At 46.4% G+C, this 22,982-nt stretch overlaps 1 protein-coding gene across 3 annotated transcripts in view; it reads left to right on the top strand.

The window, feature by feature from the left end:
• The first annotated feature begins 204 nt into the window (after positions 1-204).
• Trio (trio Rho guanine nucleotide exchange factor) overlaps positions 205-22,982 on the top strand; it is a 290,348-nt gene continuing 267,570 nt past the window's right edge. For 2 of the 3 annotated variants that reach the window (XR_005284582.1, XM_038321454.1), the window contains exon 1: positions 254-361. Coding sequence is in view for 1 of the 3 variants with exons in the window: in XM_038321453.1 (XP_038177381.1) it covers positions 205-361 (157 nt within the window). In the remaining 2 variants the exon portion in view is untranslated. Of the gene's footprint in view, positions 362-22,982 lie in introns of all 3 variants that reach the window. The other variant, XM_038321453.1, reaches the window with a different exon arrangement.

Consider the following 22,982-nt stretch of genomic DNA (forward strand, 5'->3'; position numbering starts at 1 on the left):
AGGCTCGCGGCTCCCGGGCGGTGTCCTCGTCTATGTGGGCGCGCTCCTCGGGCCGAGCCGCCGCCGCCCGCCGCCCCGGGACTGTGCGTCCGCGCGCCGGGCGCGGGCAGCTGGGTGCTCGGTGCCGCCAGGCCAGGCGCGGGCAGCTGGGTGCGCGGAGCTAGGGGCGCGGGGCCCGAGGCGGGCGCGGCCGCCGCCGAAGCCATGAGCGGCAGCAGCGGCGGTGCCACCGCCCCGGCCGCGTCCTCCGGCCCCGCGGCGGCGGCCAGCGCGGCAGGCTCCGGCTGCGGGGGCGGCGCCGGTGAGGGCGCCGAGGAGGCCGCCAAGGACCTGGCCGACATCGCGGCCTTCTTCCGATCCGGTGAGTCCCGCGGCTGCCCCGAGCGCTTGGCCGGCCCGGCGCGCCCCGCTCTCCGGCCCGGTACAGCCCTGCGCGCTCTCGTCCCCGTCGCCGCAGCGGGGCTTGGCGATCCACGCCGGCGTGTCAGGTTGCCCACGCCGCCGGTGTGCTGCGGCTTGTCCCGGGCGCCTTCGCTCGCTTCCCCGGCACTCGCCCCTTGTACCAGGGTAAAACACCCCTCGCCCTCCCGCTGCAGTGGCCACGGCCCCGCGGGTTGGGGCGCCGGCTCTTTGTCTCTCGCTGGAGGGCCGAGGAGGAGGCGGCGGGGACGGCGTGGGCGGAGGCCGGTGTCCCGGAGGACGAGCTCACCGGGGCCGGGGACAGCGGGCTGTGCCTTGTGCTGGCCTCCGGGCCGCTGGTAGCTAGATCGCCGACCCCATTATCAGCGAGTGTCTTGGTTCGGGGCTCTAGCCCATCATCTAGCCTTGGCGTACGGTTCTGTGAAACGGGGCAGCCATCGCACCTCAGCGAAGGGACCCAGGACGGTGGCCAAGTTGAGGCGGAGGTCGGGACGGCGGGGTCGAGCCATTGTCTCTGGGGGAGGCCGGGGGAAGGACATCTGGGACCGTGGCGGCCTTGGGGAGAGGTGCGGAGCCGGGGCTCGCGGGCATTGCGTGGGTGGCGTGGACCTGGAGGCAGTGCTGGGTGGTTGGGGGTCCGCTCTGGCGAGCCGGGGTTGGCCGAGGAGGAGGCTAGCGCGGAGCCCGGCGGGCGGGCGGGAGGGGCTCGGGTGTGCGGCTCAGGGGGCGTGACGGGGCGTCCCGGGGACCCCGGTGACGGCGCCTCCTTCTGGCCCGGCCCGGCCCAGATCCCGCGCGAGCCGGGCTCGCGTCCGCGCGTCCCGCGTCCCCGCGTGCAGTCCGCTCTGCTTGTGCGTCCCGGAGGCGGCCGAGGGAAGCGGCGGCGACCCGGGGGCCTGCATCTCGGAGAACCGTTCCTGGCGGGCTAGGCTCGGGAGTGAGGATGCAGACTCCGCGCTGGAGAGCCGGAGAGAGAGGCCCAGGTCCGGTTCCGGAGAGGCAGGCGGACCGGGGAGGGCGCGGGGCGGCGGTTCGCTGGCCTCCTGGAGAACTGCTGGGAGAGCCTCGGGGCCTGGTGAGCGGCCTGCACCAGGGTGAGCGCCGGAGGCTGACGGCTCAGGCTCTCCGTGGCTTCTTTCAAAGTCAGCTCCCAAATTGAGTGAAATCAGGACGGCAATCCGGGTCACGGGAAGCTAGCAATAGAAGCGACCAGCCTTGGGCGAGGCAGAAGTTAGCAGAGCCGTTAGATACCTGGTTTAGTTCTGTCTTCTTGATCTTTGTCTGGCAGGGTTATTTTTGATTCGTCTTAACCGATTGGTTATGACTAGAAGTGACACATTCCGTCTCTGCCGTGTCAGCTTGGTTTTAATATACTCCCCAGTACTCCATCTCCTGTGAGGTGCTTGCAAAAAGCAGAGATTTAGAAAAACACCAACTCGCTCAAATGAAAACTTTAAGAGTTCTTGAATTTATTTATTTCATTTTTTGGTGTGTGACTGGCTGGGTAGAGCAGAACTAAGCCATGCTTCCTCCATGCCCAGAAGCTATCGTTTTTCCTTTTTCTACCATCTGTTACAGAATAATAGACTTTGACAAAATTCAGCTTCTTGATGTTAGAGAGGGTCTTGTGCCCTGTGATGGGTCTTTTATTATTTATTTATTTACTTGGTGCTGGTGAGACTGAACTTTCTTATGTTTTATGAACCGTTTAGGAATGGCTTGGAACATTCCCCAAAGACATGCTGGCCTTGAGTGCCTCTCCTCCCTCTATTCCCTGCTCTTTCTTTCTTTCTTTCTTTCTTTCTTTCTTTCTTTCTTTCTTTCTTTCTTTCTTTCTTTAAGTTTTTTTTGTAGTAATGGGTTGCCTGTTCAGTTTAGAGTTCCGGTTCAGGTAATGCCACTTCTGTATTCTTTTATTTCACCCTCCAATGTGACTAGACAAACTGATATTTTTAGTTAATTGATTCATGGTCAGGAACCAGGGTTGGTTTTTGGGTTGGCCTCAGAAGACCTGTCCCCTCTCAGGGGTGGTGTGCACCCCTTTTAGAAGTTATTTCTCCACCTCTGGGAACTTTGGATACCTGTTCCAAAGCTTAGTGGTTGCCAGCTTAGTGGTTGGCATCTAGGCCAATGGTGTCTAGTACAGGATGCAAAGAGACTGATAAGTTTGGCATGGGCACCATGGTTGTAAGAATGGCGATGGCTGGGGCCTCGTGGAATAGAGCAGTTAATGACAGGGAACCCCAGGACAGATTTGATTGTAGGTGAAGGTGGAGGAGAATGAGTTGCTAATCCATGTGTATTGTCTTTAAGATGAGAAAATATGTTCCCATTGGCTGGGGAGGACTGGTAGGGTGTGAACTTCTTAAGGGTATCTGAGCCTGGCCCTGAGTTTGCCAACACGTAGGAGACAAAGGTTTTCTATTGCTTGCCTTCACCTTCTCAGGCCTGCAGCTGTGGTTATTTGGCTCCTTTCTGTTTGGTCCTTCTTGCTTTATTTATTTATTTATTTATTTATTTTTGGTTTTTCAAGACAGAGTTTCTCTGTGGCTTTGGAGCCTGTCCTGGAACTAGCTCTTGTAGATCAGGCTGGCCTCGAACTTACGGAGATCCGTCTGCCTCTGCCTCCCGAGTGCTGGGATTAAAGGCGTGCACCACCACCGCCCGGCTTCTTGCTTATTTTTGTAGCCGTAGACTGAAACTGGTACCTGTGGTTGGATGAAAGAAAACAGTACCAGCTTAACAGAAGTTTTTAACAGAGCAGCTCGAAAATAGAATGAGCTACTATGTCACATTTCCCCCCTCATCAGTGGAGGTGTTCCAGCTGAGATGCTGCCACCCGCCAAGAGCTGAAGGTGGGTGTTGGGGACTCGGAAGGTGGGGGAGATAGCCCTTGAGGACTATTCTCCTTTCCTGTGTGATCGTAGTTCCTTCACAGCTGTTGGTACCTACATGTTGTTTTTCAGTTTTCTTTGACTTTCAGGGCAGTAGTCATGGAGCATCCATCCCACTTTAGGTCTCTCCTCCTACGCTGCTATTTTGTTCTCTTCTCCACGCTTTATTAAAGAAAAGTCCCTATTCATTTAGCTAATCCTGATCAGCCATCCTGAGGCAGGTCAGTCAGTGCTAAAGTGGGTTGAGTGGGCAGCTAGCAGGTTTTTGTTTTGTTTTGCATATGTCAGTGGAATTTGGACATCACCTTTCTTTGTGGAATGCTGAAACAGATAAGAAAACTTAAAAAAAAAAAAAAACTAAAACAGAGACAGTGCAGAATCGAGCTGGACCAGCGTTTGCATTTTACAGATGAGGAATCAGACTCGCAGGGAGGTTGTGTAGCTTTCTCCCAGCGTGGGACTGGGTACAGGTGGAATCAGGGTTAAGCTATGACTCTAGTGCTCTTTCCCGGATGCCTGCCATGGCCAGGATGTTGCTTACATTAGTTCTCAGTGCCCCTGGGACCAATCACTTTTATTGCCAATCTATTTTGGGTCCCTGTCCTTGTGGCAATAAATCATTTTTTCAGAGCTCCGTATTTAACCTTGGTAGAGTGTGTGTATGGGGGTGAGGGGGACTTACATAAATGCATTATTTTTAACCTGCCTGGCATGCTTTGGTTGGCGTTAAATGAATGTGTGGAGAACAAAGGTTTGTGGTTATTCTGAAGCCATCACACTGGGTTTGTTTCTAAGTCTTATTCTGGATGTCTCTCTGCAGCCCCTCTCTTCCCTAGGACTACATGAAGAGAATTGAGTGTGTCACTTTGTGAGGGAGCAGCGTGCATGCTTTTATATGCTTTGATCTGATGGTTTCCTTATGGAGTACGAGCAGGCTTTTCTTCATAGTTAGGCTTTAGTACCAGTTAAGTTGTGTTCTGAAACTCGGAAGCTGTGATCCATTAAGTTCTAGAACAGCGATTGTGTTCTGAAGTAGGGCCTTGCTACCCTCCATATTCTGAAAAGGAAAGCTGAAAAAAGTGCTACAGAGTGTTGGCCTCCTCTTCTTGGGTGGCGTTGCTAAGCTGCTTTTAGACGGCACTAAGGAATCTAAGATGAATAGGTAAATCCATCATTCCAGAAGTGACTTTCGAGAAGTGACATGAGAACAGTAAAGTCACCACTGAAGCAGCTTTCCATTGAGACATTGCGAGCTCCAGCAACTTTGTTGAGGTGGGGCACTGGGGTTTCCCCCTCATCAATTTAACTAAGATTCAAGGGAAGGAAGATTTAGCAGAAGCTATTTTAACCCTTTTAACTTTTCACCAAGATTTTTAAATGAAGTCAGTGGTGATGTTCAAAGTGAAATGTGGTTTAATTATGATTCTTAAAGGTATGATTAAAAATGCAATTAAGATAGTTTTTTTAAGAACTACCCCCACCCCCTGAAGACAGGATTTTTCTGTGTTTCCTTGGCTGTCTGGGAACTAGCTCTATAGCACAGTCTAGTCTCTAACTCATAGAGCTCCACCTGCCTCTGCCTTCTGATTACTGGAATTAAAGGCATGTGCCACCACTACCCAGCTTTAAAAAACGTTTTAAATGTTATGATGGATTTGGAATTTGTTCCTAATGGAAAGTCAGAGGTAATGTTTGAAGTTATCAACTTAAATAAACTGTAGCTGATATTTATTTTGCCTACTCTTTACTTTACTCCTGCACTGAGAAAATAAAATGTTAATCTCATATTCTTGGCAGAATTCCAGAGAAAAGTCAAATTCTTAATCAATAGCCACACTTACTTAGAAAAAAAATCACTTATGTTGATAGAAGTGAGCTCTGTCACTATAAAAAGCAGCACTGGTGACCTTCCTCACCCCTCTTCGGTTCTGCCATGGACTGGTCTTTATGACCTTAGCTGTCTTGACAGTACACGGCAGACTTGTCTTGTGTTGACAGTGAAGACAGCACCTGGGTAGCAGTTCCACACCGGTGGAAGGTGCTTTCTGCTCGGGTCCTTCCCCTCATTCCTGCTTCTCTGTCCTCTGGCCCACACACTTGGTGAATTGACGGCTGATTGAGTGATCTGCCTGGAGCAGATCTCCCTTTTTATTTAATCTGATGGGGTGCAGCGGCCAGGAGGGGCTGTTGGCCAGAACGGCAGCATAGGATTGAATGTATTGATGGGAAATTTCTCAGTGACTGCTGGGGAGCTGGCTGCTTTACTTTTCAGCCGGATTCACTCTGGGATAGACAGCCCTTGCTTGCATCTCTGAATTGATAAAAGGAGCCTAAGGGTGTGGGACAAGACTCTACTGGCCTTGGTGTGGGTCTGTTTCCTCTGCCTCTGTCCCTGACTCTTCCTGATCTCTGGTGTTTGATCCACCCCACCCCCGAGAAACCTTGTCATAACCAAATCCCATCTACTTTACTACCCGCTTATAGAGACCAGTATCTCCAACACAGCTCCGTTGTGATGTTACTAGGGCTCATGGGCAGACGTTCTTGTTTATGGGAAGCCTCGTTTTTAACATTTGTGGTCAGTATGTAAATATTCAGGGTATTTATTTATTTGTTTGTTTGTTTGTTGTTTTAGAGACAGGGTTTTTCTGTGTAGCCCTGGGTGTCCTGAAACTCAGTCTGACCAGCCTGGCCTCGGATTCACAGAGATCCACCTGCCTTTGCCTCCTAAATGCTAGGATTAAAGGCGTGTGCCACCACTGCCCAATTTCAGTTTGAATTTTTAACCAATAGTAGAAACATTTAATTTTCTTCATAGTTGTGTTTTGACCTTAATTTCCTCTTTCTAGTTCCTATCCATGCAAGGAAGCCCTTTAAGATCGGAATAAGAAACTTCCCGCCCACTTGGTAAAGTTTGTTCGCGTGTTGCAGGGTGAGGAGCTGGTGAGAGAGGCTCACTAGGAGTTGCAGTGAGCAGAGCTGCTGCAGGAGGATGGCCTCTTGAGCTGTCTGTCCTGAGACTTTGCCCCGTGGAGTGTTTAGTCTGATGGCCATGAGCTACGGAGTGCATTTTGTTGATAAACACACTCAACGTGTAGATGACTAGCCACATGTCTATGACTGATAACTGCCATTCCTGCTGCTCTAAGCTTTCCCTCTCTGGGGGTCTTTGCTGCTGTATGACAAGTAGAGACGCACCCACAGCGTGGTGCAGAGCCTCGGCCCTCTTGGCATTGGAGCAGGCTTTCTAGCGATGGGCTGCATTTCCATAGTCAGGCTGTCCCATCTTACTGTCTGCAGAGCATCCCCGGGCTTTCTGGCTCTGCAGCTACCCATTTCTCATTCTCCCCCACAGAGGACCTGTAACCATGAGATAAACAACTGTTCCCGAACTTGCAAATGTAATTCCCATGTACAGCTCACGTGTAAAGGATCATCAATGTAATTCCCATGTACAGCTCACGTGTAAAGGATCATCAGTGTAATTCCCATGTACAGCTCACGTGTAAAGGATCATCTCCGAAGTTTTTAGATAGGAGTTTTTGGTACTTTTTTCTTTGTGGGTTTTCATTTTTGATTTTGTTCCACTTCCTCTTCTTACACTGACCCCATAATATTTACTTATTTATTTACTTATTGTTTTAATTAGTTGTGTGGGTGTGCTCCAGGAAAAGCTGTAGTCTGTTAGTGTTTCTCTTCCACCGGCCACTTAATGCTATGATTCGTCTGGTCCTATGTAAGATGTCTCCCTTACCTTTTTTCTTTCAAACTAGAATCTCCTCTTCAGCATGTGGTGGGGTTTTGGTTATGGATGAGTCTGTCAGCTTCTTCTGAGGGTGCCTGACCTGCCCATTTCACTCTTTATTTTCCTAACAGAGGGAGAGTAAAATGACCTCACGGCAGAGTCTGGATTACCATTTTAAAATTTAAATACATAGACCCTTGGGTGCTGATGGTCAAAGCTATAATTTAGCAGTGTAGATCCAAATAAAAGTTGAGTGAAAGATTCCAGGATATAGCAAGCATTTTCCTTGTGTTGGTTTGGACTGTATAATTTAGTTTCTGTTTCTCTTTTCTTTCCTAATGACAACAGATACTACTTTAACACAAATATTACAAGTAGCCGCAGATATCCAAGTGAGGTGTGATGGCCAAGTTTTTTTATTCAGCTCACATCTGTTGTGGACTACAGGGAAATCTTGATTGAAGTGTTGATCCCATGTCTTTGACCTTCTGGACTGGATCTCTGGATCTAAGTGCTGGGAAGTGTCTGTGGCTGTAAATGCAGTGTTGGCAGGATGGGAAGGGCAGGGTGAGCTAGAGCTAGCCAGGGATGTTCCTTTGGCCATCATCATGTAAAACATCATCATGAATCGTAGGACTCCTGTCTAACTTAGGAAAAGACCAGGCGGGAATGAGGAGGACAGAGGCCCAGGAGCCTCTTTAGGAGTGGCTGTGGGGTCCTGGCTTTGTCTGTAGAAAGCTATTGTGTTGTCTCCACTCTTCCTTTGCTGTTTGTCATGTGCAAGCAGACTATGTTGAGAGACAGTGGTAGGGAGGAGCTTGATTTCTCCCTCCTCTTTAGTGAGACATTTCTTAGGCATTTGTTTTGGGCTCTTGTATCTGTGGGGTTCATTTTCATCAGCTCTCTTCATCATACCAGGTCCTCATAGTTGATAGCATGATCCTTATGGGATTTTCAAAAAAATTTTTTTTTTTTACTTCTTAGTATGTGACAGTTTCCAGAATTAAAAAGGTGGCTGTTTAGTGTGAAATTGTGGGTTACTTTTGACCCATTATTATATTAAGTTTTTTATTTCTTTTATTTTTAAGGCTTATTTATTTATTATGTATACAGTGTTCTGACTGCATGTATATCTATAGGCCAGACCAAAAGAGGGCATCAGATCTTGTTATGGATGGTTGTGAGCCGCCATGTGGCTGCTGGAAATTGAACTCAGAACCTCTGGACCTCTGGAATCTGGAAGGGCAGCCAGTGCTGTTAACAACTAAGCCATCTCTCCAGACCCCAGTCTTTTATTTCAAAGTAGCAAAGGTAACAAAGGGCAGGTCTGCCTCAGTGTAGTTGAATTGTAGCAACTCTGTTACTTTTACCTACTCAGGGTGTTTAGTTGGCTCTGTCTGCACTGGTAATTACATTTAAAGTTACAGTTACTTGGAAAGGGAAGAAACTATTTTGAGAAGTTAGATCTCGTGCTCAGCAAAGAAGAGCTTTACTTTGATTTCCTACTTGTTACCATTACTTGCCTTGTCTGTCTCTGTGTGGATTTAGATACATCATTGATATATTGTTTTGGTTGTGAACCACTTGAGAGTAACTGGCAGATGGGATGATGCCCATTACCTCTAAATCAGTGGTTTTCAACCTGGGGGTAGCAGATATTTCACGTATCAGATATTTACATTACAATCCATAACAGTAGCGAAATTACAGTTATGAAGTGGCAATGAAATAATTTTATTGTTGGGGTCACCACAACATGAGGAACTGTATTAAAGGGTCGCAACATTAGGAAGGTTGAGGGCCACTGCTCTAAATGGTTCTCTGTGTGTTTCTAAGAACAAGAAAATTCCCTGATGTAATGATGAAGATCAGGAAATTATTACTTTTTTTGTTTGCTTGTTTGGTTGGTGTTTTTTTTTTTTGTTTTGTTTTGTTTTTTTGTAACCTGGGTAGGCCTTGAACTTGTGATCTTACTTTGGCCTGCCTGGCTGGGATTACAGGCCAATAGCACTGTACTTTCTGAGTACCAATTTAATAAAATTCTATTTGTTCCAGAAATGCCCTTTTAACAATTAAAAGAAGTAAAAAAGATGATCCATGATGATTTTAAGACCACGTATTACATTTAGTTTTTATAGTTCCTTAGATGCCATCAGTGAGAACATCTCCTTAGTTTTTCTTCTGTTACCTGGATGTTATTGAATATTTGTACTGATGACTGTCTGTTAGTTTGGCATGTATGAGTCCTTATTAGATTCAGGCCATGGAGGGTTTCTCATAACAATATAAGCAATCCTACCGCATCCAGCTTCCCTGCTACACTTAGCTGCCCCCTGCATCTAGCTGCCTCACTGACATCCAGCTTTTCCCCTGCATCCAGCTGCCTCACTGAATCCAGCTGTTTTACTGCATCCAGCTTTCCCCACCATCCAGTTTCCTCATTGCATCCAGATGCCCCACTGCATCCAGCTTGTCCCTTGCATCCAACTATCCCACTGCCATCCAGCTGCTTCACTGCACCTAGCTTCTCTGCATCCAGCTGCCTCACTGCCACCCAGCTACTTCACTGCACCTAGTTTCTCCTCTGCATTAAGCTGCCTCATTGCCATCCAGCTGCACCACTACCATCCAGCTGTTTCATTGCATCTAGCTTCTCCTTTCCCTCCAGCTGCCTCACTGCCTTCCAGCTGCTTCACTGAACCTAGCTTCTCCTCTGCATCCAGTTGCATCACTGCCATCCAGCTGCCCCACTGCATCCAGCTGTTCCAGTGTGGTAGTGGCGCTTTCATCATTTGGTTCAGGAGGTGACTCCAGGTCTCTCTCCCTTTGTAATTACTTAGTGTTTTGTGGGGAGATAATTTGAGGCTGTGCAAAACCCTCTTTCTTTCCTTTATTTCCATTGGTTAGTTGTGGCGTCTCTTGTAAATTTTGTCTGAATTACTGTTACTTGGTTTGCCAAATGGTGATTTTTCTAACAGTATCTATCATTCTTTGTTATTGTTTTTCCACCATGAAGAAGAGATTCTCCTTCTGCTTAACTTAACGTGTGTTGCTAAGTGTGGCCTCATGAACTGCTGTCTGTGCGTCATGTTAGTTATGGCCCTGCTGTCGTTATCTTGTTTGCTGCTCAAATTGTCTGCAATTTGAACAGTGGCTTCGGGCTGACTCCCTTATCTTTTGTGACCTATCTCCATCATTTTATTTTATTTTTAGTTCTTTCTCACTTCGTGGCACAATAAAGAGTTCAAGGATCATCTTGTTTTTCCCTTTCCCAGCCCTGATATCAGCCATTACTGATTCATTTTAGCAGAGTGGGCACTAAGTGTGCTCATTGCCTGTAGAACCTCTCAGTGAACTGAGCTCATGAGTGTGTGTATAAATACTGCATAACCAAACACATACTTAACGTAATTACACAGTTACATTCATACTCAGGGCTCTTTCTGCACCTAACTGTAAGAAAAACCCTGGGTTGGACTCAGACACCTAGCTCATACATAGGGGGCTGCGTGTTCCTGGTTCCATGTTTTTTTGCTCCGTTTTGGTGGGGGAGGTGCCTGGTTTCTCTTACCTCATGTGCAGGAAGCAATGGCAAAATGCTCGCCTCTGCAAGGCAGTGCACAAATCTTCAAGTTGAAAATGCTGATCAGCAGTTCCTGTCAGCAGATGAAGCCATGATCTTCAGCTCATGACTGCCAGACACCATCCACAGCTTGCTTTTCTGTGATGCTCAGGGAGTCGGAAATAAGGAGTCACCAAGAAGAAAAGAGAGATTAATTTCAAATAAATATAGTTTATTGAAATGACACATATTAAGGGGGAAAGTTTATTGTCTTCATCTTGTTGTCCAGTACTTGCCGGAGAGAAGAACTAAAGGAGAACTAAGAAGGTGTTAGAGCAGTAAGAGTACCTGGCGAGGTACTGCATGGGAGATGGAGTGAGAACGGCTGTGGGCTGGATGAGGCGGGATTGGGCCCAGATTGTATCAGGCCTGGAGTGCACTCTGCCACTTGAAGTCAGGAGTTGTGGTTTGAAGATGCGGTGCTGGCTGCCTTTCCCAGAGACCACCCGTGGTACATAATGCAGTGCTACTTCTGGCTCAGTGTGTGGTTTCTGGGAAGGATGCGAATGTGAACTGTTCATGTGTGCACTCATATATGCACTTAGTTCTAGAAGTCATAAAATGGTGGGTGAGATTTTTTGTGTTCCAGGCTCTTCTGGTACTGTTTGATTATTTATTATTATTTTTGCATGAAATCATGATGTGGAATTTTGATCTTTGATTTGGGGAGATAGGCTTAATTTTATATATTGCATTCTGCTCTTTCTATAAATATTCTTGTTAAATTGCATTCTGGGAAATTTGGCTGCTGTGCTTCCTGAAGTCCTTCATATGACTAAAACATTTTGTCAGAAAAGGATGGTGGTTTCTTAACACTTTAGAATCATGTTAGTCAAGTTGGAGCGAAGAAGGTCATGACTGAGGGTGGGATGATTGCTAGCAGGCCAGGTGTTCCTGGGGAAGGCTTTTGGGGGGCGATAGCCATGGTTTGTATTAGAGTATGGTCATCTTTTCACAGCAGTGTAAATATGAAAACCACTGAATTATAGTTTTTAAGTGAGGTGAATTTTATAATACTGAAATTACAAACCAGTGAGAGAAAAGGGGCCTGGATGGTAGATTCTCAGATGTCTTCAGTTTTGGGGGTGTTTTCTGTGACCCCCTTCGAGGAAGGCAATGGTAACCTGGTTGCATGAAGATGGACATAGAGGGCACAGGGCTCTATTCACAGCCTTTTGGGACAGATGAGGTTACTGAGTGAACAGGTCTCCTAGGGAAGGTGGAGTAGAGTCCTCAGGGAGAGCAGCACTTTGCTGCTATGCCCGCTTCTCTGGCGATTGTCTTGTGACCTGATCCCAGTTAGGGCGCTTTCTACTGACTCCTTTTTGTCGATAAGGAATGGGAGCCGGGTGGGAGGTGGGGGTGGAAGTCACTCTATTTGACAGGAGATTATGACCTGATCTGACCTCTGCTTACAGTGTGGTGGCATATTTAAAATTTTTGTAGACCTTGGATTAATTTTTTTTTGTAAGTTTCAATGAAAAGAATTGAATTTCCTTCCTATTAATGGTCTCAGACCGGGTGAGTTGGTTTTTTTGGGTAGGGAAGGGCATGACTAGGTAGGGTGAAACTGACCGTAGTTGAGCTCCTACAAAGTTTGGGGTAGTTGACCCAGGTAGCTTTTGGCTGTGTTCCTTCCTGCATAGAGTGGTGTTAGCATGATGTCAGATCACAGGCCGTGCTTTCCCAAGGAAGCTTATGCACTGCACATTAGAGGCACTTTTCCTCACTTAGCATGTAGGGGCAAGGTATGGAGTATTTGGTTAGATTCCAAAACAGATACCATTAACTTGCAGAAAGGCAGTTCTGTGTCAAGAATTATTATTGTCCATGCTGTGGAGTTTAGGTGATACTCCTCTGCACAGTCGATAGGCCATAGTGTGCTTTGACCTCCCATGAAAGCAGACATCTCAGGAGGAAGACAGGATTTTGTGAGGCTTTGAAATTTCTTCTGGGTGTGGTTCCTGAAAGAAGTGAAACTCCAAGACTTTTGTTCTTTGCAGCACTGCAGATGGAAGTTTCTGTCCCGCCCTGTCCCACAGCTGTTCAGTCCCAAAGGAATATACAGAGGCTTATAGTAATTAATTATAAACTGTTTGGCCTGTTGCTCAGGCTTATTACTAACAACTTGTTACAACTTAAATTAACCCATAATTCTTATCTGTAACATGAAGGGCCTGTTTGTTTGGGTTTCTGTCCTGCCTGGTACCCCAAGCTGGCAAGCCCCAAATAAATAACACAGAGATCTCTATAAGTTATAAAGCTGATTGGCCCATTAGCTCTAGCCTCTCACTGGCTAACTCTCACATCTTGATTAACCCATTTTTCTGATCTATGTTAGCCATGTGGCTCAGTACCTTTTTTCAGTGGGGCAGATCACATCTTGCTGCTTCAGTGGTCTGGGCAGGAGTGGGAGGAATCAATTTCCTCCTTCCCAGAGTTCTCCTGTTCTCATTGTATCATTTCTATTTCCTGTCTGGTTTTCCCACCTTTACCTCCTGCCTGGCCAATCAGTGTTTATTTAAAACATGATTGACAGAATACAGACAATTCTCCCGCACCACTTATCTATGTTTAGCCACGTGGCTTGGTACTGTTTCTCAGTAAGGTATTCTTATCTTGTTTCCTCTGCGTCTGGATGACGACTGCATCTCTGCCTTTCTCTTCCCAGAGTTCTCCTAGTCTGGTTGTCCCACCTATACTTCCTGCCTGGCTAGTGGCCAATCAGCGTTTTATTAAGCCAATATGAATGACAAATCTTTACAAGGTACAAGAACATTATTCCACAGCACAGCACTCTGAAATTCTCTGTTCTAGTGATTATATTAAATGCACATAAAGCAGACTGGAGGGCATCTGCTAGACTCAGTACCTGCAAAGGGACCAGAGACGCTGGGACAAGAGCCTCTTAGCCCAGTGTCCTGTTGGGCGGTGACCTCCATGGGATGCATACTCTGTCATCTGTGTTTCTTAGTTCCAAATGCCTGGCTTAGCATTAGTTAGCACTTGAAGTGGTTTTCATCTTCAAAGGACTTTATGGGCATTATTTAATATACATGACACTGTAATGAATGAGCTGTTTATCCCCTGAGCAGCGTCAGTATGCCGGGTGCCACACAGCTGGAGAAGACAAAAATAATGTTCTGTCCAGTGGGAGTTTATAGTCCAAATACGCAAGATGATTAGGCAGGTTCTCTTTTGGCCTCCTTTTAAAATATGCTGGGGAATAATGTAAAAGTTAAAATTAAAGAGATGATTGGCGAGCACAGGCTATGTAATTGAAATTGCCCTCAAGGTGAAAATGAATTTTGAGATGCTTTTAAAAAGACATAGCACGTTAGGTCTTCATTTCTCACACACTGCTTGGTAGAAGTGGTGTCTGCCTCTGCTGTAGGCTAGGGCGGCAATGCAGACCATGCAGAATCTATCTCCGTCCTCTTGCCTCACCCATCCCAAATGCCTGCTTATATTCGCAATGCATTGACTGCTGCATGACAGTGGATATTGCATGTGAGGGCTAGAGGATTTCCGAGCTGCAGACCCGGTCCACTAGCTCCCCAGACTTGACAGATCCAGGCTCAAGGGGAACATGCCCATCAGCATGTCCTGCACTGTGTCCAGCACTTCTTGCATGTGTTTGCTGGTCCCTCCCCCTCTGTGGTTTGCTTTCCCAACGAGCTCTGCTGCCTTTGGGAAGGTGCACTTGTCTGTCCTGTGCATGCTTCCTGTGGTCCATTGGTCTTGGCATGGCTCCTGTGTACAGCTATCTGCGGCTCTGGTTCCTTGCACTTATCTCTTCCCCTGTGAATGTGAACTGCTGGGACCTCTGCTCCCACTGTAGCTCCCAGGACAAGTGTAGCTCACTTGCCTAGTGAGCAAGTCCTGATTTATACCCGTCTTTCCTTAACTCAGACCAGTGCAGTACCTGGACTTTAAGACACAGGATCTCTTCATCTAGTTCTAGGATAGCGCCCTGGAATCTGTAACCCACATGCATATTAGATAGGTCCTCTAAGTTATGCCTTAGCTAAGTTGTGGGCTCTGGGGATATATAGCTGTCCAGTTATGTTATAATAAACATCCGAGGCCAGTTCTTGCCAGGAAAATGTGTCTATTTACCTCACAGTTTTGGAGGCTGAAAGTTTCAGCTTCAGGCTCTGGAGAGGGCCCCTGAGTGCTCCACATCTTGGCAGATACATGGCTGATGAGAGTACATGCAGGCAGTGGAAATCCCACTGCAAGACAGGAAGACAAAGTGATTCAGGGTTCAGGCTCACTCTCCATAGCTACTGCTCTCACGAGAACTAACTCAGGCTCTCAGGAGAAACACCTGAATCCCTTCTAAGGGCAGTTCTCCCTGTGACCTGGGGATTTCTCATTAGGCCCCACCTCTTAAAGATCTTTCCCTTCTCAATATGACCACACTGAGGACCAAGGCTCTAGCTGGTGTGTGTGTGTGTCCTTTAAATATAAGACATATACACACTCTGCAGGGACCTCAACCAGTACTGAGTGAGGTTGATAGTGCAGTTGTAGAATCCTTCCATCAGTGTACCTGGCGCACACGAAGAGCCTGAGAATGGCCATCTAGGAGGCGCACGTGCTTTGTGAAGGAGAGGACACCACTGGCCCCAAACTAAAGAAGTCACAGTGTTGCCATGGAGATCTTGCACCGTTCTGAAGGAGAGTGGAGCAATCACATCATAAATGATCAGAACAGATGGCTTGTCATCCGCGTTCTCTCAACCCAGTCTCTACTGATACCAGAGCACTGCACATGCCAGTTCTTTGTTCTTTTACTGCAGGGATGACAGAGTTCATACGGAGTAGGATCCAGAATGGGTGATAACTGTCATAGACACGGTGACAAGCACACCGTAACAAGTGGTGGTGACATGGGGTGGTGGAGTAGTCGAGGCATCTCGGAATGGCCTCTTTAATTCTGCCCTTAGAACACACATATAATTTGTATTTTTTTCAGTTTCCTCTTAATAAATTTTATACTGTCTCTTATTGTTATTTTTTGGTGCTGGAGAATCAAACACAGGATCTTGTGCAAACATCCCACCCCTGAGCTATATTCTCAAATCGTTCACTTATTATTTTGATAGCAAGAGTCAGGGATGTGTGTATGTATGTGTGTACGTGTGTACGTGTGTGTGTGTGTGTGTGTGTGTGTTTGTTTTTAAGGTCTCAGTGTATAGCCTGGGTTGCTTGCCTTGAAGCATTACGCTTGTCTCATTCTCCCAAGTGCTGGGGTTATAGAAGAGCACCAGCAGTGCCCAGCTCGTCAGGGATCATTTCATCTCCTGGCTTGATAGAAGCTGTGATATAGTGGCAGAGGTTTGTTGGCAAAAGAATATTGTAGCACCGTTTTAGGTTTAAACAATACATTTACTCCCAAGATATTTCCACATATGGTCAGCTGAGTAAGGGGGAGTTTTTGTAAGGCTGTCTCTCCAAGGTTTTTAACCGCTTCTGTTCTGTCCTGGAATGAGGTAACCTTTTGACTGTACCTCCCTTTAATTAAGAACAGTGGTCTTCTGGAGGAAGCTTGACTGAGTTGGCAGATAATACAGACACTCCATGCAGCCTGTTGCTTCTTGTTTTCACCATGACTGTAGAGAGTGAATAGGTGCTGAAAACACTCCACGCGACGGAAATGGTAGATTATTCTGTTAGTGTCACTTAAAATAAAAACTTACGTCTTGGTTGTTATTAATATAGTTGTAGATTCTCTTGTGCTGAAAGCATTTTTCTCTGCTGCTGGATTCCTGTCGTCTCAGCAGAGATCCACAGCCAGTTACCTTGCCTCTATTGGACGTAGTAATTTTTTTGTATAGTGAGTCATTCAAGTGACATATGTCCTTTGACACTTTCATGTCAGCGATAGAAAGATTGTCTTAAAGCATCATCAAAGTGCCTCTGGGTTTCTGGGGATGTAGTTCAGTCCTTAACTAGCTGGCCTGCAGGAAGCCCTGGGTTTCTGGGGATGTAGTTCAGCACTTGACTAGCTAGCCTTCAGAAAGCTCTGGGTTTCTGGGAATGTAGTTCAGCGCTTGACTAGCTAGTCTGCAGTAAGCCTGGGCTAAAGGAAACAACAGAAATCACCACCACCACCACCACCACCACCACCACACAACAACAGAACATCTGGAGAACAGTTTTAACAGAAAGACTCAGCCAGTAGAGTGAGGGAAGTGTGGGAGTAAGCCACAGTTCTTTGGGTCAGCATTACATATCGGGCTCAACTCTCTGATAACTGGGTGCAGCAGAAGGGGTTAATGCCGTCTGCGTGACTTATAAGGAAGTTGTCCAGGTGTTTAGATGCCTGACTTGAGAGGCACTTGGTGTTGTAAAAGTTTGTGGCTCTGTTGTGTCTGCCCTTCCTTAGAGTACTTCAGGAAGGTTCCAACAGTGACCTCTCCGCCAATCAGATCACTGTTACCTTTGCTCAGCTCTTGCCCCAGTGTTGATAGGATTCACCTTTCCACTCAATCACCCCTCTGTTTGTCAGTGACTCTACAGGAGAAACTTCCTCATTGTGTGCTTAAGTCAAATTCAGCATTTTACACCTAGGCTTCATATCCTGAAATAAAGGTGTCCATTTACATGTTGAATGACTTAAAAAAATATCACCGGCATCTCAGGCTCTGAGAAATGAATCAGGAATATGCTGAAGCAGGGTGGATGGCCATTTTATGCTGGCCTGTAGATGTGCAATGGCCAGGACTAAACAAAGGACTGTATGAGGAAAAATGGGTGGATTCCAGAGGTTTCTACCACCCTCGTTAGCTTAGCCTCCCTAAACCGCGTTTGCATTTTATTTCCCCAGTTGTCTGTCCGCCATTCTTTCTCAGGCTCAGTGTTTCAAAGGGACTTTCCTTGCTCAGGAGAATGATTCACCTCCAGGTCATTCTCCTGCCTCAGCCACTTTTAAATAGCCTTCTCTGCCCAGAAGTACGCTTTTCCAAGAGGCCCTGCAAAAAGCTGTCAGAAATCTCCTCCTGAGAGCGGTGTTGACTCCTGTTGGTGTCATTCTTAGGGCTGTGTCTGGCCTCCAGAGGCAGCAAGGTGACAGAGCAGGGTGGCCAGGGGCTGCTGGGTACACCCACTCATTCTAGCTTGCAGAAGTGTTTTTCTTCCCAGAATGAACACTTAATTTTCCCCGTAGTGTTTCTTTTTTCCTGTTTTTATCTTCTCTGACAGTCACAGAGCAGGTAGGCAGAGCTAGGAAGTTTTGCTTGTTTGTTTGTTTTGTTTTTGTTTTTCTGGGACAGGAATTTAGGAGAGATTACTGTAGAGCATTGATTCCCAACCTGTGGGTCGCAACCTCCATAGGGTTCTCATATCAGATATCCTGCATATTAGATTATTTACATTACATGTCATAATAGTAGCAAAATTGCAGCCATGAAGTCGCAACAAAATAACGTAACGAGGAACTGTGTTACAGAGTCGCAGTGTCAGGGAGGTTGAGAGCCACTGCTGTAGAGTCTGATGGATTCTCCTTCAGCCCCCAACCACAGTCAAACCCCCGTGGGGAGTTGTGCCCTCTGAGGTGCGCTTTCCTCCTCCACACAGAGGCCGCGCCACTCTCTGCCCCGTCTTCTCTACCTGTGCCCTTCATCACCTGTCACCTGGTAGTCACTGGGCTCTTTCTCCTTGGGCTTGAGCTAACCACTTTAACTAGTGTTATCTGGATTAGCATTTGTGTTTGTTGTGATGCAGGTAAACTTGGTTTAGTGCAGAAACCTGATGGCCGTTATTTATTTATTTATTTTGGAGCCATTTGGCCCTTTTGTTAAACTGTATTATTTCTTGAAAATGATTTTGGCTCACCTCTGACTTAGCACACATAATTTTTCCTTGATGTTTTATTGCCAAGCTCTAATCGCCATTGAGCGTCTGTCTACACCTATTTGTGCCCCTAGTGTGTGGGAATGAGCACGGAACACTGTATCCCCAGTCTCGGGGTCGGTTCCCTTCCTGTCGCTGGAGGCAGGTTGACCATTGAATCAGCAGACTTGGACAGAAGTCCCAGACATTTTATGATATGATGTCCTCACTGATAAAAGGTTTCCTGGGAGCAGGAAGAAAGGAAGACAGAGTGAGCGAGCATGTTCTTGCAGATGATGGGTTTAAGGGAGGCTTGATGGAGGTTGGTAGAGGATATCCCCTGCTTGCTTGGCTGTGTTCTTGTTGCTGGTGTTGACCAGCTTAGTGTTCACTGCTGCTAAAGTCCTGCTTTGTGCCAGGCCTTCCGACTCTTGATTGGCAGGGGCACTGCGGACCCTGTTGGTCTTTGCTGATTGATCCCAGGGTGGCTCAGTCACAGTAAGGAGAATGTGAAGAAACCTCTGCTACCGGTTTCCTTTAACACTTGAGAGCTCATCACCTATGGATGGTTTCCAGTGTCCACGTCATAGTGGTCACATAGCAGATACGTAATTTCAGGGAAACAGTCTCACTGGGAAGACTTCCTGAGTTCTTTGACAATACTTTTATGGGAGTATCTTCCATAAGTCAGTACAGAATCTTCCAGGCCCTTCTCTGGGTTTCCTCTTCTTTGCACTTTAGTTCCATTTCTGGGACTTTGCCCCACTCCTCCTGTCTCCCTTGCGGCTTTATTTATGTCAGCCTGAGAGCAGGCCACAGGGCCCTTTAAAGTGCTGCAGGTAGATATGAGGCCAACCCAGTTTTTCTCACAAATAGGTCATGTTGTTTCTAATAAGTAGGATGTCAAAAGCTCCTTAAAAAAAAGTATTTTAAGGGTGGTGGTGGTGGTGACCAGCATCTAGTCCTAACCTGGTTTATGGGACTTGCTGGGAACATGGTGGTTTCTGGAAAGGTTTGGGTGAGCAGCAATAGCCACAGGATGACCAGGGCCTCTGTGTCCATACTAGTAGACCGAATGATGGGCCTAGCAGGAGCGTCTGGTCCCTGGAAGCTGGTGACTTGGAACCTACACAGCAAGGGCCTATTCTACCAGCACTGTCTCTAAGGAGGGTACTGTGGGCCTCTCCCTCCCTGAAGTATGATCTCTTGCTTTTCTTGGTGATTAGAGAACTTCACTCTTGCGAGTCTTCCTGTGTAAGCCTTTTCTGTACGATGCAATCATTGATACTAGTGTATCCAAGCCCCAGTGACCCAGGAAGGGAAGACATTACAGTGGGATTTGTCAGCCAGCCCCCCAAAGAATGGGACCAAGTACTGCAACAATCCTTCAAGATGTTTTTAGGATTCTAATATTTTTAAGATCTCTAGGAAGCCTGACTAGCTATGGAAAGCAGCTGGGTTCACAGGTGGAATATTCATAACTCAGATTAGCAAAATGCTTTATCACTGGTTCAAGGGCCGGGTTCCCCCCCCACCCCACCCCACCCCGTGTCTGATTTGTAAGTGAACTTTATGTATGGTTTACAGAGCAGAATGCAAGAAGTACGCTTTGGAAAAGTTTATATAATCTCCCAGGAGGGGCTTCTCACACAGGTGAGTCCCTGTTTTTAATTGTCTGAATATGTGTGTGTGTGTGTGTGTGTGTGTGTGTGTGTGTGCATGTGTGTAGACACCTGAGGAGTTCAGAAGAGTAAGCCACTTGAGCTACTAGTAGTTGTAGTACTTTGGTCCTCTGCAGTAGCAGCCTATGCTCTTAACTGCTGAGCCATCTCTCTGATCCATGTCCATGTATTTCTCACATAAGAGCAGTTTATAGTTGGCATAGAACTGTTCATTTCTTTCCTGTGGTTGATTCAGGAGGGCCGTGTTTGATTTTTGTAGAATTGTCAGTTGACTTGTATTATTGGGGTGTTGCTTTCCAGTGTTGTGTATATGTGTGCACATCCTGTTCCTCTCACCCTTTCACCCTTTCAGCTGATGTTTGTAGTAGGGAGGCCTCTAGTTAGCTCCCGGCTGCTCAGTCCCAAGATAACCACACAGAAGCTGTATTAACTAAATCACTGCTAGGCCCATTAGCTCTAGCTTCTTATTAGCTAACTCTTACATCTTAATTTAACCCATTTCCATTATTTTATACTTTACCATGAGGGTCATGGCCTACTGGCAAGGTTCCAGCATATCTGTCTCTCTCTGATGGTTCCATGGCTTCTCCCTGACTCTGCCTTCTTCCTCCCAGCATTCAGTTTAGTTTTCCCTGCTTAGCTAAGTTCTGCCTTGCTATAGGTCCAAAGCAGTTCCTTTATTAATCAATGGTAATCACAGCATACAGATGGAACTCCCACATCAGATATTCGCTTTGATGGTAGGTGCTATGGCTCTTCCATGTTTGCAGTTTGAAACATGAAGTTCATGTCCCTGCGTGTGAGTATTGATCTTTTACTCCATGGATAACGTATTGAAATACAGATGTGTTGCTAGAAGTGTCGCCAAGAAACCCAAGTCTGTCTGGAAGTCCTCCTAGAGGAGGCTGTGCCCACGGGTTGGGGAGCATGGCCAGCTCTGAAGGCCGGCAGGTGTCCTTGCAGCCAGTGCCCCCAGAGAATCTACTGAGAAGGTTAGCTTTGTCACTACTGCTGTCTGAGGTTTGATTTTTAGTTGTGTTATTTGAGATGAGTGCATGGTTTAGTTTCCTGGCCTTTTTCTTGCACAGAATTAGAGAGAGTTTTCGTGGCTAGCTTGTGTTTCTCACTTCTGTTAGAATCTCAGAACCACTGTGGCTGCCTTTTTTGTTCGTTTCTCCTTTATACATGAAGATGCTCCCCTTTTCATTTTTTCTGCTGGATTAGCTTTCTGTTGCTGTGATAAGCACCATGGCCAAATGCAGCTTGGGAAGGAAAGGGTTCATTTTAGCACACCACTTCTTGATCATAGTCCATCTTGGGGCAGGTACTCAAAAACATGAATCTGGAGGGAGGAGCTGATGCAGAGACCATGGATCAGTGCTGCTTACAGGGTTGATCCCCAGGGTTTGCTCACCCTTTTTTCAAGCACCCAAGACCACCACTCCAGGGGTGACATTGCCCATAATCAGCCCTCCCACATCTGTAATCACATGAGAAAATGCGCCCCCACCATAGGCTTGCCCACGGACCCGTCTGGCGGAGGCATTTTCTTTCTCAGTTGAGGTTCCCCCTTCCCCAGTGACTCTAGCCTGTATCAGGCGGACATAAAACCAGCTGGTACCTATACTGTGTCTTCCTTCCTGCAGACTTATGTTTTCACAGTTCAAGAGTTGCAATTTTAAGACCTCTTTCCTTTTCATTGAGAGCATCTGAATGTCTTCCTGACTGGGTCCAGATTCTGTTAACAGGCTAAGATGAGTGGGGTGTGGAAAGCTGGGAGCCGGGTGGTGGTGTGAGTTTGCCGCGGAGTCTAAGAGAGTAAGCTGCCTTGGTTTATAAATTCGTGTACGTTGGCTTCTCTTGCGGGCAATCATCAAGCCTTTGACGTTCTTTTTACTGCGCGGGAGTGTTTGCCTTATTCTCATAAAACACGTGGTGGAATGCGGCGAAACTGGTTTGTTGCAATTCCAAGCAGCAGTGGGAAGAAAAGTGTTTCCAAGTGCAATTGTAATTTCTTTTATTGAGTTTATCCTGAGGTTTTTTTCTTTTCTTTCTTAAAGAGGACCACCCACCAGTAGATTCAAATCTACCTTTAGAATTTTGAAAGGCATGGTCTTTTAGAACTAACTTGAAGATATCTGTTAAGTTGATGATATTTGGATAATACAATCATGCTGAGACAAAGAGTATATTTTGGCAATTAAAGCATTGGTTGGCGGAAGAGTTTATTATTCAAAGATAAAGGTGGGCAGTTTTCACAATCGCAGACAGCAATTTAAGAATCAGGGCTTAATTAATGATGTAACAGAAAGTAGACAAAGCTTCCATGAGCAGAGCTGAGGAAGGCAGGCATCAGGGTACTTCCTGGGCACTGAGGGTGATCTGCGCAGTGCATTCGTTGTCCAGGGTGAGTATTTCATATGTCAGACAGATATTTTTGTGTATGCCAGATAGATGAACTGTCTGACTTTGTAACTTGTCCTGGAAGGCCTTTTTTGTTGTTGTTGCTTCATATTAGACATGAAAAGTTGAGAATAACTTTTTTTGTGTTAAGTTTATAATATAAATACTATTTAGCTTTTTCTTTCCTTCTTTCCTTCTTTCCTTCCTTCCTCCCTCCTTCCCTTCCTTTCTTTCTTTCCTTTTGCAGGAGAGAAAGCATATTAGTTTGGGTAAATTGTGATGAGAAATTTTTGGTTGTGTTTGCAGGTTTGCAGATAGTTTGTTTTTCATCTTTAACATTGTACCATTATCCTTTGATTTAATTACTAATTAAACAA

The sequence above is a fragment of the Arvicola amphibius genome, chromosome 3 (assembly GCF_903992535.2).
Source record: "Arvicola amphibius chromosome 3, mArvAmp1.2, whole genome shotgun sequence".
NCBI lineage: Eukaryota > Metazoa > Chordata > Mammalia > Rodentia > Cricetidae > Arvicola > Arvicola amphibius.